The following is a 14480-nucleotide window of genomic DNA, read 5'->3' as shown; positions in this document are numbered from 1 at the left end:
TTATCTGTTGTTCAGCGGGTGCATACCCGATGATAAAGTTCTTGCCAAAAGCAATAAAGCGATTGTTATGGCGGGGCAGTTAAAGTACACCCCGCACTCTCGCACACACACACACATATACGTCGAGAGGCACAAGGCAGCACCGAAAGCCGGTGGCTGGATGCTTGTAGTGAATCTGTAAATGGCTTTATTCGGGCGGTTGAAAAGGGGGAATCGATTAACATTCTTCTCCGTGTTGGCGTGTAGCATCAGGACTCTCTTGGGGCTGTAAGAATCCGAAGTGTAGCTAGGTCGGCGACGGCGATTCGGATCATAATATATGACCATGAGAAAGTCCTATCGATCGGTTAGTTCTAACGGATAGCAAGAGCGAGCGAGAGAGAGAGAGATAGAAATAAGTCGGAAGCTACGTGGACCACCGCTATAGCCTACAGCAACAAGAATCCCCTATCCCAAACACGAATATATCATAAAAGCGAAAAAGGCTCCAAGGCTGGCTATTCTCCCGTCCATCTGGTGAACAATGATGTCCACCCACGGGAATCTATCAATTCTAGCGGTGTTCAAATCGAAGCTCATTTTATCCTATTTCTGTTTCCGTTCAGGTTTACCATTCCTCTACCAAAGTGGGAATCTGCCAAATATATTATTTACCTCTCGATTTCTTGGACTGATGACTTGTTATTAGGCTATTATTTAAACACAGTACCTCTGAAACGTTTTTTCTTTCGTTTTCATAGAATATTTATTTTTATGCCCCAAGAAATGTTCACGGTATAGACAGCAACATTTTATTATAAAAGGAAAATAAATATGTTATTTTAAGCACCTTTCACTGAATATGTTTTACACTTTACGATAAGAAATACAGCCTTAGTCTTTATAAGGACTGGCTTAAAGGGGCGAAGCAAGAATGCTTCTCATCTTCCCCGTTATCTGTAGAGGACAGTGTAAGGATAAGGTGTTATTGAGCTATATAATGCTCTGATCATGGCAGGAGAGTAACAGCAATAGCCGAGCCTCAGTTAGAACTTCATTGCCATACATTACCCTCCAAGGGTATTATTAATCACCGCATCTCACGATCGATTTTTCTCTCCTCCTTCCAGCTCATCCCTAAGAAATAGTTCACCGTATTCCTTTCAATTATAAAAAATACATATTTCGCAGCAATCTTATAGTTCTTAAAAGAACTGGGCGATGGGCTGAGTCCTTGACTCTTTATCCCGTCATCTGAATGAAGATAATCTGTGTGGATGGAGTGTTATTGAGCTATTAAAGTTAAAGCTCTGATCATGGCAGGGGGGTAACAGCAATAGCCGAGCCTCAGTTAGAACTTCATTGGCTACAGCATTGCCATCCATTACCCTCCAAGGGTATTGGATTTTGGATTGAATGAATCAATCACCGCATCTCACGGTCGATTGATTCCTTCATTCCTCATCCGCAATTTATATATATATATATATATATATATATATATATATATATATATATATATATATATATATCGGTTATACCGGTTATAAAGGCTCTTAAAAAGAATTTGAACTTGAATCGTTTTTATTGCAGTTAGAAATGTAGTTCTTCAACTTGCTTTGAACTTTCCTTTAGACATTTGACACGCCCTATTCTTGTAGTCTAGACTTTTCTTTCGTCTTCAAAATTTCTTTAATTAACTAAATTTTATTAAAATAATTCATATTTTTAAAATATTTATTTAATGAAAATAAAAAAAATTCATAATTTTCTTTTTAAATTAACCTTTAATCTGATAATTTTGATATAAGTAGAGCTAAAATTAAATGCATCTTTTTTTATAATTGTTGATAACTCCTCGATGAAAAATAAATAAACCTTTTATTTATATATATATATTTATATTTAGAGATATTTATATTGAAAGAGTTCTGCCTCGTTGTCTTCTTAATAATTTGGCTAATTCCATAATTTTAATGAAAGGAATTGTAAGCAAATTGGCATGTGTATACGTTTTTCTGAGTTTAATCCTTAGGTTTCAGTTAACAAATAATTAAAGTTTAAAAGAATTCAATTATAACAAATACATGCTGATAAATATGGCACGATTCTGGATAGAAATATTTAGTAGGATGGTTTAATAGAATACAAAAATTTCCCATTACTCAAGTATTGTAACTGATGGGATTCGCGGTTCTTTAATTGTAGGTCTAAAGATATTAATGTTACGTAACCATTATCCGGGTTTATTATACACCAATCATTAATGAACAGCTGATATCCACCAAACACTAGCGAGTCATTTATTTAGCGTGCCTGTGTTATCTTCTATGTACTTATTCCAAATGGTTTAGCTGAGTTGATCAATCATTTCCCTTATACCTATGTTAAGATTGCTGTAGATTCCGAAAAGATTGATCCTATTTGTTAATTAAGAGAAATATAACCATTCGTTCTTTCCGCACACCGTAATGATCAAGATGAGATTGTTATCTTCCTTTCATCTGGGATATTGAACTAATGTGATAAATTGGTGGTCGGAACGATTTATCTAGAACACTTCGTTAATTTAGTAAGCCTGATAGGATATTTCTCCCCCAACCCCCAGCTCCTTAACCTCGAATCTGTAGTCGGTTGTTAATCTCCTGTACCATTCACTTAAATCAGTAATGTGGACTAGCGAGGCATTTAATATTTGTGTCCATTAAATAGAGAACATTGGTTGAACATTGGTTGACGCAAGAGCTGACTGCGTTGTCAAACTCAAATGATCCGGTTCAATACTTAAAGTCACACTTAAGATAACAGGTTGAGATTTAGCCATGAATTTTCTATGCTCCAATGGTTTACGTATTTCTATAACATCAAATGAAAGAATAACGACGTTTTGAAATTTCCTTTAAAAATTAAAGATTTTCCTTTAAAATGCTGTGTGTGTGTGTGAGTGTCATAAATATCTGTTAGTGGAAAGTTTGCTTTCTTTAGCTTCAAGGATCTAAATTTAGATCCTTGAAGCCAAAGATTCTAATATCATAAGAGGAAAGCAAATGAAGTTACCAATATTGCATACAAATTCCTATACTTGTGTCTGAGTGAAATAAGGCCTTCAATAGAAAATAACACGATTGACTCCTTGCCCATGTGACTGCCCACCCACAAATGGTTGTAAACCTATAACACACTCATACTAAAGATGGTACAAAGAGTTAATAATTCAGAAACCCTCCACTAAAAATCGGATATGAAATTTTTTCAAGACGCTTCGAAATGATGGTCTCTCACTGGGTAGACGACATTCTTTGCGCGGAGATTCGAACCCACAATCTGTTGGTTGGTAAGCGAGTACGCTATCTGTTCAGCTAACTGAGATGGTTAGCTAAGATGCTATTCACAAACATCTATATATTAAAATCGGTTTGTATTTGAGCAGTAAAGCAATTGATGACAACGAAACACAGTTTTCCAGAAATATTCGTAATTGGAAGTCAAACAGAATCGTATGATTGTGGGTAGAGCCAATAGGAAAGGGAAAGGATGGTTAGAGTACCTCTTTGAGCAACAGATCATACAAACCTCAAGTGGAAAGATTTTCATTCTGAAAGGAAATAACCAAATAATGCTATGTCCCTTTTGTATAACTTCTGCTTTAGGAAATTCTCTGTGTTTCTTGTTTAAAAATTACTGTCGATGTGATTTCATTTATATGTACACTGAGTGGCCACTTTATCAGGAATACCTCCTGATTTAAGAATATGGGGAGGTGTTCCTAATAAAAAGTGGTCAGCTAGTGTATATTACAATAACAAACTGTGTCGTAGTGTGTAAAAATCGTGTAATATACACGGTGTTATATTTAAAACGCATCCGAACGTCGAATTCTCACCCGATATTTTCAAATCGCAGCATTCGAAATTAAGGTATTCAATTTCTCGGTATATTCATTTTTGTGTTCTACATGGCTCTAAATATTAATAGAAAGTACATGCCTACTCTCCGCAGATATCAAGATTGATCTTTTAGGAATAATCGCTATTCGGTGTTTTTTTTAATAGAAACGATAAATAACGAAATGGTTAGTAGAACATCCCACTGGTCTGCAGTATGATCCTTCACGAGAAGTGCAATATGATTCTTTTAAATGTAATTTTCTTTCATATTAAAAACTATTATACGAACATACAACATACTGGCATATTTAGTACAAATATATTAACATATTTTAAATTGAGATTTACTTATTTAAAATTTATCACTAACCCAGTGGAGATAATACTATCGTCTTATGAGAGGCTTCAACTTGATGCTCGCAGTTATCATGATTCAGTGTTAGTTCGCTGTTACCAAAATAGGAGTAGATTGTGAGACGGATTTGCTTACACATATATTTGTGATCTACAGTAGACTGGCTACTTCTCATCGTCCAGCATAAAAAAATACTATATCTAATATGTGAATGGTCAAGCGTTTACAATCTTTGGTACGCTTGCAGCATTCACATACACAGGTTAGACAGGATAATCGTTGGAGATCAGACAGGAAGAACACATCATTGACGTCGAGCATTGTACATGAGCAAACTCTGAGTTGTAATAGCATCAATGCAGCGATTTTGCACTACAAAAATTGCATTTCTAGTCTTTGGTTTATTTGAATCTTATTATTTTCATTTGGTAACTAAGTGATTATTGAAGAAGTACGTTGCTGTTTTTTCATAATAACATTATAAACTGCTAAAAGGCATAAATTTCTTAGAAGTAATTGTATAATATAATTTTTGTTGAGCATTTCAACACTGCCCCATTTATTATTCGTACCAAAATAACCAGTAAGCATGCAATAGTGGCAGATTTCCTCTACAAAAGAAAAATTAAAACGAAACAAAGAAACGGTAGTAGAAGTTTGCAACTTACCATCCGGACATACTGTAAGCCACGACTGTAGAAGCATTCGATGTTGTCACCATGTCTTCTGTGCACGTAACTCTTGTATCTGGGTGATCCGCGTGAGCATGTGTAATCCTAAAACTCGTGTTCCTGTGGCTAAAGATATATGACTTCCTGCCATCAAGGGTATGCCATCGGTGTGGTGACGTTACCCAAGAGGGAAACTGACAGCCTATGTTTGGATGCTTGCCTGTCAATGTTAAAGGAGAGGGAAGGGGGAAAAAAAGATAACATATAATCCTCGGTTGCACAACCACGGAGTCCAATATATCAAGCTGTCACAACTGTTCTCTTTATTTATACAATATTCATAAGGTTATATGTGTTGTTTGTTTGTTTTTTTCTTTTATATTCGCATGGCATAATGCTCTTTAAAATAAAAGTGTAGCTTTTTGAAAGTGGAAGTGAGAATGTGAAAAGCTGTTTGGCCCATCGCTAGTCCTAACGCCAGGATGGGTGACAGCAACTATCAATAAATGGTGAGATAATGTTACACAGCAAAGAAGGGTTGGGGATTTGAGGGGAGGGGTGAGAAAGATGGGGGAATATGAAAGGCACACACACACACACACACACACACACACACACACACACACACACATATTTGAAGGATGAAGAAATGAGGGGGAGCTTATGTGTAAGACGGATTTTGTGAAGATACTATGTAGGTGTCTCGTCATTCGCCCTTGTGTGTCACTCAAGCTATACAAGCACAGTTCACGGTTAAAGCTCATCCATATTGCAGTAGCCTGCGTTGAATAGCTTGAGTCCCCGTATAATAATTCGCATTTTCATCCCATGAAACTATACACAGCGAAAATCACAGGGTAAATAACCAGGATAAAAAAAAATATTTTTTCGAGTTCGAATATTTACATTAAAATAAAATTTGACAAAAAAAATTAAAGCAAGGAAAACTCAATGACTGTGCTGTCCCTTGGGGACCAAAAAAAAAAAAAACACAGTTGATCACAATGGGATGAAATTTCCAAAGATATCTCAAATACTAAAGGTCACTCTCGTAAACAATAGATTTTTGGGAGGATAAAGAAGTTCGCAGCCAGGAAACATGAATAAAATATTTTATAAATTATCCCTCAGTGACAATGGAGACTTATCCATATCACTGAACTGCATAAATGAATTATTATTAAAAATAATGAAGGAACTCATCTCCTAATACAACTAACAGGACAGGTGAAGAAAAATATTTCAGACATTTGATTTTCTAAAAATAATTATAATTATTATTTATAAAGTTACATTATTAATGTATAATAATCTCAAAATTTAAAAATAAACTACTTAAAAATGAGAAGAGACTTCTTACACCTTACGCTTCTGTTAATAAATAACCTTTAAGAGGAATAAATTGAGAAATTCACTTCGTAATATATATATTTCGTATATATATTTTGTAACATATTTTTTCTCGGAGCTCTCACTCGCAATAATAGAAAGCAAGAAATATCCATTTTGTCATTATCATAGTGTTCTTATGAATTGTTAATAGGGAAAAAAATAGAAAAGCGTGAATAACAGTTCCATACTTCAACTACCTATTTCATTTCTTTTAAAATTGAGAAACTATTAATCTATATGGAAAACCGTCATGGAAACTAATGCAAACAAATAAAAATTCTAACGATATGTCTTTTGCCGATAACAATTCAAAAACTAGTTATCTGAAAACGTTGTTTTAAATCCCGAAGGACTGCCGGTTTTGAAAATTACTTCTTGTCTGCTGAAAAACTTAAAATTACAACGGAAAATCATCTTCATTCCCTAAGACACGCGCTCAACATTTTGTTCGTCTATCCTCTTGACCTAAATTCTCACACTATCTATCTTTCAGATTTTTGGAGAACGGAGAAAACAAACAAGAAAAAGAAATTAATTAATTAAATATTATGCTCATACTTGTTAAAAGGGTCACACCATGACACGTTATTAATTATATACATGCCACTATTTCCTAGCACATAATTATAGGCCAAAACATAATAAATGAACTATTCTGGAGTTAATGGTCTAGGCCTACGCATCAATTAGTTAATCTAGAGTTAATTATTTCACTCGGTGTATATGTATAAAATAACAACAGATTTTTATTAAAATATGAAGAACAGTGTATTCATTGAGAAATTGAAGTTGTCTTAAGAAATGCTAAAGAATTTAGTTTCTAAAACTGGCTAATTTTAATACGATTTGTTTAATATTACTTACTTTTAGCTAGCTTCATAGTCCGAGAGCCTTCAGACGGAGATACAAGGCCATCACAGGTTTGATCAGCCGATTGTGACACTTGGATTCCACCTTTTTCGGGGAGATATTCAAAAACCTATAAGAAAAATTAACTTTGTTTTAAAAACAGTCTTTATTAGTTTTGAACAATACAGATTCACTTTGATTAAGTGATAATGAATTCTTTTATTGTTTTATTATATTTTTTAAATATTGCGATTTGAAAATTATTTAGCAACTTTATTAAATAGTGAAGAACTGCAAAGAGTCTACTGTGACCATTAGCGCCCTCTTTTTCTCTCTCTCTCTCTCTCTCTCTAGAGAAAAAGAGGGCGCTCTAGTTCATTTTGCAATTCAACAATATACATATAAATATGATTTAACCTTTTCCCTCTGGAAAATGGTTCGATTAATTTACATAAAATAATTATATCTCTTTATTATATACAGAGATATAATTATGGCGATTACAAAATTATGAAGATTATAAATTATGGATTATATAATTTATGGAGATTAGAAAAACAACACAATAATTCATATATTATTCTTATGTTATTAAAATATATGATTTAAATTATTATTCATCTTTTTTATAAATAAATAGTATACACTAGTTTTACATATATTTATCAATACACCATAATTAATTAAGTATCACATTAATGAAAGTAAGACACAATAGGCAAATGGTACTTAACAATTATTTGTGATTACTTAAATAAATAAATTACCAATGCTTCTTTGATCTTTGATTTGATGTATAATAATATATAATAATATATAATATAATATATCTAATATATAATAATATATAATATAATATAATATAATATATCTAATATATAATAATCTATTATATAATCTAATATATCTAATATATATATAATTTAATCTAATATAATATATAATAAATTGGAATGTGTAAATATAATCTAATATATAATATAATATAATATATAATAAATTGGAATGTGTAAATATAATCTAATATATAATATAATATAATATATAATAAATTGGAATGTGCAAATACCTGTCACGTAAAAGATATATTTCCCAGAAGAATGCATGATTATCACTATTATGTCTTCGATCATTTAAAATGTTATTTTTTATACAAAATATTCTTAAAAGGAACACATGGCGAACAAGCACATGGTTAATGTAGAATGTTGCTTCGATTACGCATACGATTTTCGTGCATCAGCCTTTACCCGTAATGAAAATATGCTTCATCGTGGATGAAAAATGTTTTATAACGTACATTAGAAACAAGTCTAGGCAGCCTAGCATCTGTTAGTAGAAGTTATGGGCCTTATAGCAGTTGCTGCCAATAGTATTGATCCTAAAACTCCCAAGTTGAAAATATGCAGCCTTGAGCTAAACAATGGTGAAGAATAAATAGTAAGTCAACTTGAGGACCAGACGATAAGCACTAATAAAAGAAGAACATTACAAAACAATACGATCATAACCTTCTATCAAATAATCTCTGAAAAATTAACTGTACCTATGGTTATATTTTTAATGTTTTCTATAATGTCGTTATGATATTTTGTATGACGTTTGTATGACATTTTTTATGAAAAACGAATAATAAATTCAGTGCCTAATAAGAAATATTACCATAACCGTGTTTCGATAAAAAAAAAAAAAAAGAGTTAACTTATGTTTTACTGTATTTGTACAGTATTTGATTTAGTGCTCGAGTGGCGCCACCTAGCGTACTCTCTTTGAAGTTAGAGTAATGTGCTCAAGAACTGTGTACTTTTTCCGTTTCTCTATCTCATTATACATTTCTCTCTCTCTCTCTCTCTCTCTCTCTCACTCGCTGAATATACATTCCACCGGAACTGCCTTAATGACGATTTAAACAGACTCGAGGCAGGGAAATCCCCTTTTCTTTTCTCGATTGAGCACAAACTTGCATAACACAAACAACGTCTCGAGAATGCCAGCAATTTTCCCAAGAATGGCAAAGACTTTCTTATCCGACCCCGCCTGTAGGCTGATTAACATTCCCCTTCCTTGTGTGCTTCAGTTCTGGCAAACTTGCTCACTCATGTATGGTCTAATAAGATTATTCCAAAGAATAAACTTATTAGGGAGGCCGGGATTTGGAGTCGACTCAGTAAAGGTACTGCAAGGACACTGTAAACAGATTTTTCGATTACCAGTAAGATGCCTTAGAGGTGCAAATTATTTAAGGCCCCAGTCATACTTAAGAGTTCAGTAATTTTATTTACAATATTAAGAAAGGGTGGGTTTTTTTTTTATCCTGAGCTATAATCAAATTTTCTTGACTGTTTTCCCTTTCAATTAATCAGATCAGTGGAATGTAAGGGGAGGTAATCAGGATGGAAAACCTTAATTATTCTACAAGAAATGAATGTTGTGTTCATTGAAGCGACCAGTTTTATGCGTAATAAAGTTACAGGGTTTCTCGAACCCAAGAGAAGAAATTAAAATCTTAGAAAAATGAACTGCCTCTGATAAGCTATTCTAACTACACCACGGTAATCAGTAAGTTGTTTCGCTGTGTCATTTTCAATGCAAACTGGTATTTATTATGATAATTAGAAGTAGCATCTCGTGTAGTGTTCTTGTAAACCATATAAACGTATTAGCCTTTCCAAAACGCTTGCTTATTTACTTATATGAATTGTTCGTACATTAAATAAACCGTCACAAATATATTCCCTGGAGCTTTCGTGGTATGCTTTCTAAGCATACCACGGAAGCTCCAGGAAATATATTTTTTTTGCTTGAAAAGAAACACCTGCTTTTCTTTGGTGTAAGCTGTTTTAATTTGTCTCGGGTGGAGATGGCAGAAGGACATCTTTTTTTTTTTTCTTCAAACGAAAATGTTTTAGAAAAAAGAGATTCGGAACACACACACACAGCTGTTATCCATGACAAAATAAAACAAAACGGCTAAAACCAGGACAAATAAATATATATAACATAATCATGTTGAAAGTTTTTTATCTTAGGTTTATTATACTAAAGATAGAAAGAAATTTTATACTTGGTTTAAATCCTTTTCCCAAGGAAGCAAAACACTGTTTTGCGCGTGAAATATATTCACGCCTGAGCTACTTGTATATTGAGGCTAATGACTTCATATCACTTGCTTTAGTGTGTATCCCATAATGCAAAGCACACTCCCGTTCAGATGTGTATGATGCTATGCATAACAGGAAGGGCCACTACCCAGACTGGTTTCCCTGTTTAAGTGCAAAGTTACCTCTCCAAAAACTCGTGTGATCACTCAGATCACCCAACAATGGGGGACCTGAGTGATCATTTAACTCAGCGGAGGCTCTGCTCAGTGACAGGCTCCCCTACCACCAGGCAGAACAGCTCATATTCCAGGAAAAGCATCTGCCAAGGGAGCCCTAATACAAGCCACCAGAACTAATCCAAATCCCTGGATGCTGAAAAGCTCTCTCAGACAAAAACCTTAAGGGAGAAAAAATTCTGCCCCCCCTCCCCCCAGAATCAAACCACCAATCGGTTTCGACCTTTAATGAGGTCTCCTTGTATTATGTGCGGGATTACCTTCCAAAAATTTGTGATCCCCAGATCACCCAACAATGAGTGTCCCGAAGGACCTGAGTGTTCATTAACATCAGCGTTCGCTCTTCCCCACCACCAAGCAGAGCTATAATCTCAGTGGGGCCCCACTCAGAGACAGGCAAAACCTATCCCTAAGCAGAGCCGCTCATATCTTAGGAAAAGGACCACCCTTTCTGGCTCTCACGGATGCACATCCGTGAGAGCCAGATCCGGAAAAAAACAATAGCCGAGCCTCAGTTAAAACTTCATTGGCTGCAGCATTGCCATCCCTTACCCTGAGCAGAAACTCTGCTTCTCCAGAATGAAGTCACTAACCGGTTTCGACCTTTATTGAGGTGCTCTTTAAGTAAAGACCTCTCTAAAAATTAGGCAGTCCCCCAGACCACTCCCTACGAGTAACCGTCCAACTCAGCGGTGGTTCCACTCAGTGACAGGCTCACCCCACCACCGAGCAGAGCCATAATCTCAGCGGTGTTCCCATTCAGATACAAGCCTCAGTTAAAACTTCATTGGCTTCAGCATTGCTCAACCACTTCTGTGCAAAAGCGCATCAGTGGGAGCCACACCCAGGAGAGATACCAAGGTTAAAGAAATGCAGAAGTTTTATTTATTTATTTTATATATATATAGTTATTTCAAGAAAACACATATCTTTTAGGATATATAAGAATGCAGTTGCAGCAGTTAGAATAGGTGATGATTTGGGGAAATGGTTTAGAACAAGCAGAGGTACTAGACAGGGAGGCCCAATATTACCAAGAATTTTCATCGCACATTTAGAAAGAGCAATGGACAAATTGAAGGAAGATGCCAAAGAAATATCTGTACACGGAATGAGAATTAACAATCTGAGATTTGCAGCTGACATCGTTATTATTATTGAAGAAGACGAAAGAGAACTACAAAAAAAACATTGAAATCGTTAAATGAGGAAGGAAAGCGCTTTGGACTTGTTATGAACTTGGAAAAAACAAAGACAATGGTATTTGGTGAGAAGAACATGAAACAAAAGATACAAGTGGATGGAACTGATACAGAAAATGTAGAACAATTCACATATTTGAGAAGTAAACTGACATATGACTTGGACTGTAAAAAAGAAATAAAGATCAGGATTGCAAAGGGAAGAACAAATCTGAAGGCCATGGATGACATCTGGAAAAGCAAAGTGATCAGTCTGCAAACAAAACTAAAAGTACTGGAAACATGCATCTTCAGCGGTGTACTGTACGGATCTGAAACGTGGGTAATAAATAAAGAATCAAGAAAAAGAATTTTGGCATTTGAAAGAACTTGTTACAGGAAGATTCTAAGAATAGGATGGGTATAGAAAATCACAAATGAAGAGCTCTTTTGGAAGATACAGATATCGGAATATGCAGAAGATTATAAAACGGAAGCTGCAATTATTTGGTATGTTAGATGGTTTAAACAGAAGAGGTAGACCATACAGAGAATGGATAGACGATATAAAGGACTGGTGTGGAATGGGTGTACAGAAACTGCGACACTGTGCAATGGGCAAAGAAGGTGGAAGAAGATAGTGAAGATGGCATGGTGTCCGATGCCATCTTCGTCGGACATCACGAACCAAGGGCCGTGCGCCCGTGGTTCGTGATGATGATAATATATAAGATGATAGGTCAGAGGTTTTGAAGAAATTCAAAGACACAGAAGTGAGGGCCGTCATCAAGTTTTTTGCGCTGCAATAAACGTCCGCAAGTGAGATTCACCAAACTTTTTGTGAGCTTTAGGAGAGGGGTACTGTTCCCAGCATACTCAACAGTTGCCAGATGGAGATGGCCAAATTTAAAACTGGATATTCTGAGACAGTAGATTTTCACAGGTCAGGAAGACCTTCCACAGCGATCACATCTGACAACATCGATATAGTGCATGTCATGATCCTTGATGACAGACAAATACTAGCTACAAACGTTATTACAAAGGGAATGAGTTTGGGTCATTATCCAAAGCTCTCAACGAAGTGGGTCCCCGAATGTTTGAATGCCGACCAAAAGAGAGAACGTGTGCTGTCATCTCAAGAGATTTGGGTTCATTTTGAGAAATCAGGTGCAAATGTTTGGCTCGTATTGTGACTGTTAATGAAAAATGGCTCCATCACTATGACCCAGAGACCAAACAACATTCAATGTAGTGGAGACACAAAGGTTCTCCATGGCGAAAGAAGTTCCAAACCCAAAGGTCAGCAGGAAAGGTTCTTGCAATTGTCTTTTGGGATGTGGATGGTGTAATCCTTACCAAGTACCTCAAAAAAGTTGGACCTATTACAGCCGTAGTTTATTCAACAACTCTGAAGGAATTGAAGAAGGTACCAAAGGAAACACGCTGCGGGAAACTGAGGGGAGTCATGTTGCCTTTGCAGGACAACGCACCTGCTCCACTGCCCGTCAAACCCAACAGACAATACACGACTTGGGCTTTCCATGTCTGCTTCACCCACCCTATTCGCCAGACCTGGCCTCATCTGATTATTTCCTATTTCCAAATTTAAAGAAATGCTTGAAAGGAACAAAATTGACTACAGATGATGAAGTCGTATCTGCAGCTGAGGACTGCTTTGTGCAACAAGGGAAGACTTTTTTCTCAGAGGACTGCAAATGATGCAGCAGCGTTGTAACAAGTGGGGAATATGTAGAATAATGTGTAAGTTCTACCACAATTCCTTCACGGTGATTATCAGAATCAGCACACTCTCGTAAAGTGATTATTGTCAAATTGCTTTTTTTTTTAATATTAACAAAAATTATATAAAGTCAGTATGAAATTTATTAAATTATAATCGTTCCATCTTTTTTAACACTTTCATTGCCAAGCTGAAAATTGGAATTTCGTGTGGTGGCCAAATTTTTTAAATTTTTTTATTTAGTTAGCGACGTCCACGCGATAACGCGTGATCGGCCGTTTGGTGAGAGCTCGCATCGCGTGATCGCGCGATATCATTCATTGCCAAGCTGAAAATTGGAATTTCGTGTGGTGGCCAACTTTTTTTTTTTATTTTTTTTATTTAGTTAACGACGTTCATGCGATAACGCGTGATCGATCGCTTGGTGAGGGCTCGCATCGCGTGATTGGCAATGAACGTGTTAGTAACGGTATGAAAGTAGTAATCGTTAGTAAAGATGAAATCCTTATTAAGATGCGCTTTTTTAGTAAAATATCATAAATAAAATTAGTTGTACCTATGAGAACAGTCAATAATCAGACACCAATTTTAATGGTGCGTCTTCTGGATTCTGAAAGAAGTGTTAAGGGGACCTTAGTTTATCGGAATCCAATTACTAACGTTGATTCTTTTTTTTTTTTTTTCAGGCCTAAATATTTCTTAGAGAATAATAAATTTCCGAGTAGAATTCATTCTTCCCGATTTTATAAATAAATAATAAAAGTTTATTACTACTCATAAAATAAATCTGTATAACATACATGGGATTGATTTTTTGAGATTAATCTCTGAATTAAAAAGTGATTAAACAGAATTGGAATAAGAATTTTCCACGTAAATAAAAATTCAAACTCTGTTCAGCAAAGAATTTTGAATTAAGTTTGAAATTTCTGTTTTTTTTGCAAATATAATGCCACAAAGTTTACGACCAAACTTGCACTGCGACGGCATTGTGTGTGTGTGTGTGTGTGTGTGTGTGTGTGTGTGTGTGTGTGTGTGTGTGTGTGAGAGAGAGAGAGAGAGAGAGAGAGAGTAGCCTGATGGAA

The 14480-nt window shown here is 35.3% G+C and overlaps 1 protein-coding gene across 1 annotated transcript in view; it reads right to left on the bottom strand.

The window, feature by feature from the left end:
• LOC150095131 (uncharacterized) overlaps nt 1-14480 on the bottom strand; it is a 343889-nt gene that overhangs the window by 65067 nt on the left and 264342 nt on the right. The window contains exons 7-8 of the mRNA XM_090411119.1: nt 7149-7263; nt 4890-5112 (exon numbers count right to left, since the gene is read on the bottom strand). Coding sequence (XP_090267245.1) covers nt 4890-5112; nt 7149-7263 — 338 coding nt within the window. The remainder of the gene's footprint in view (nt 1-4889; nt 5113-7148; nt 7264-14480) is intronic.

Source organism: Typopeltis vanoorti, chromosome 21 (assembly GCF_054136105.1).
Source record: "Typopeltis vanoorti isolate ZY-2024b chromosome 21, IOZ_Tvanoo_1.0, whole genome shotgun sequence".
NCBI classification, from domain to species: domain Eukaryota; kingdom Metazoa; phylum Arthropoda; class Arachnida; order Uropygi; family Thelyphonidae; genus Typopeltis; species Typopeltis vanoorti.
Note: the sequence above shows the minus strand (reverse complement) of the source record. Positions and strands in the feature narration are given on the sequence as shown.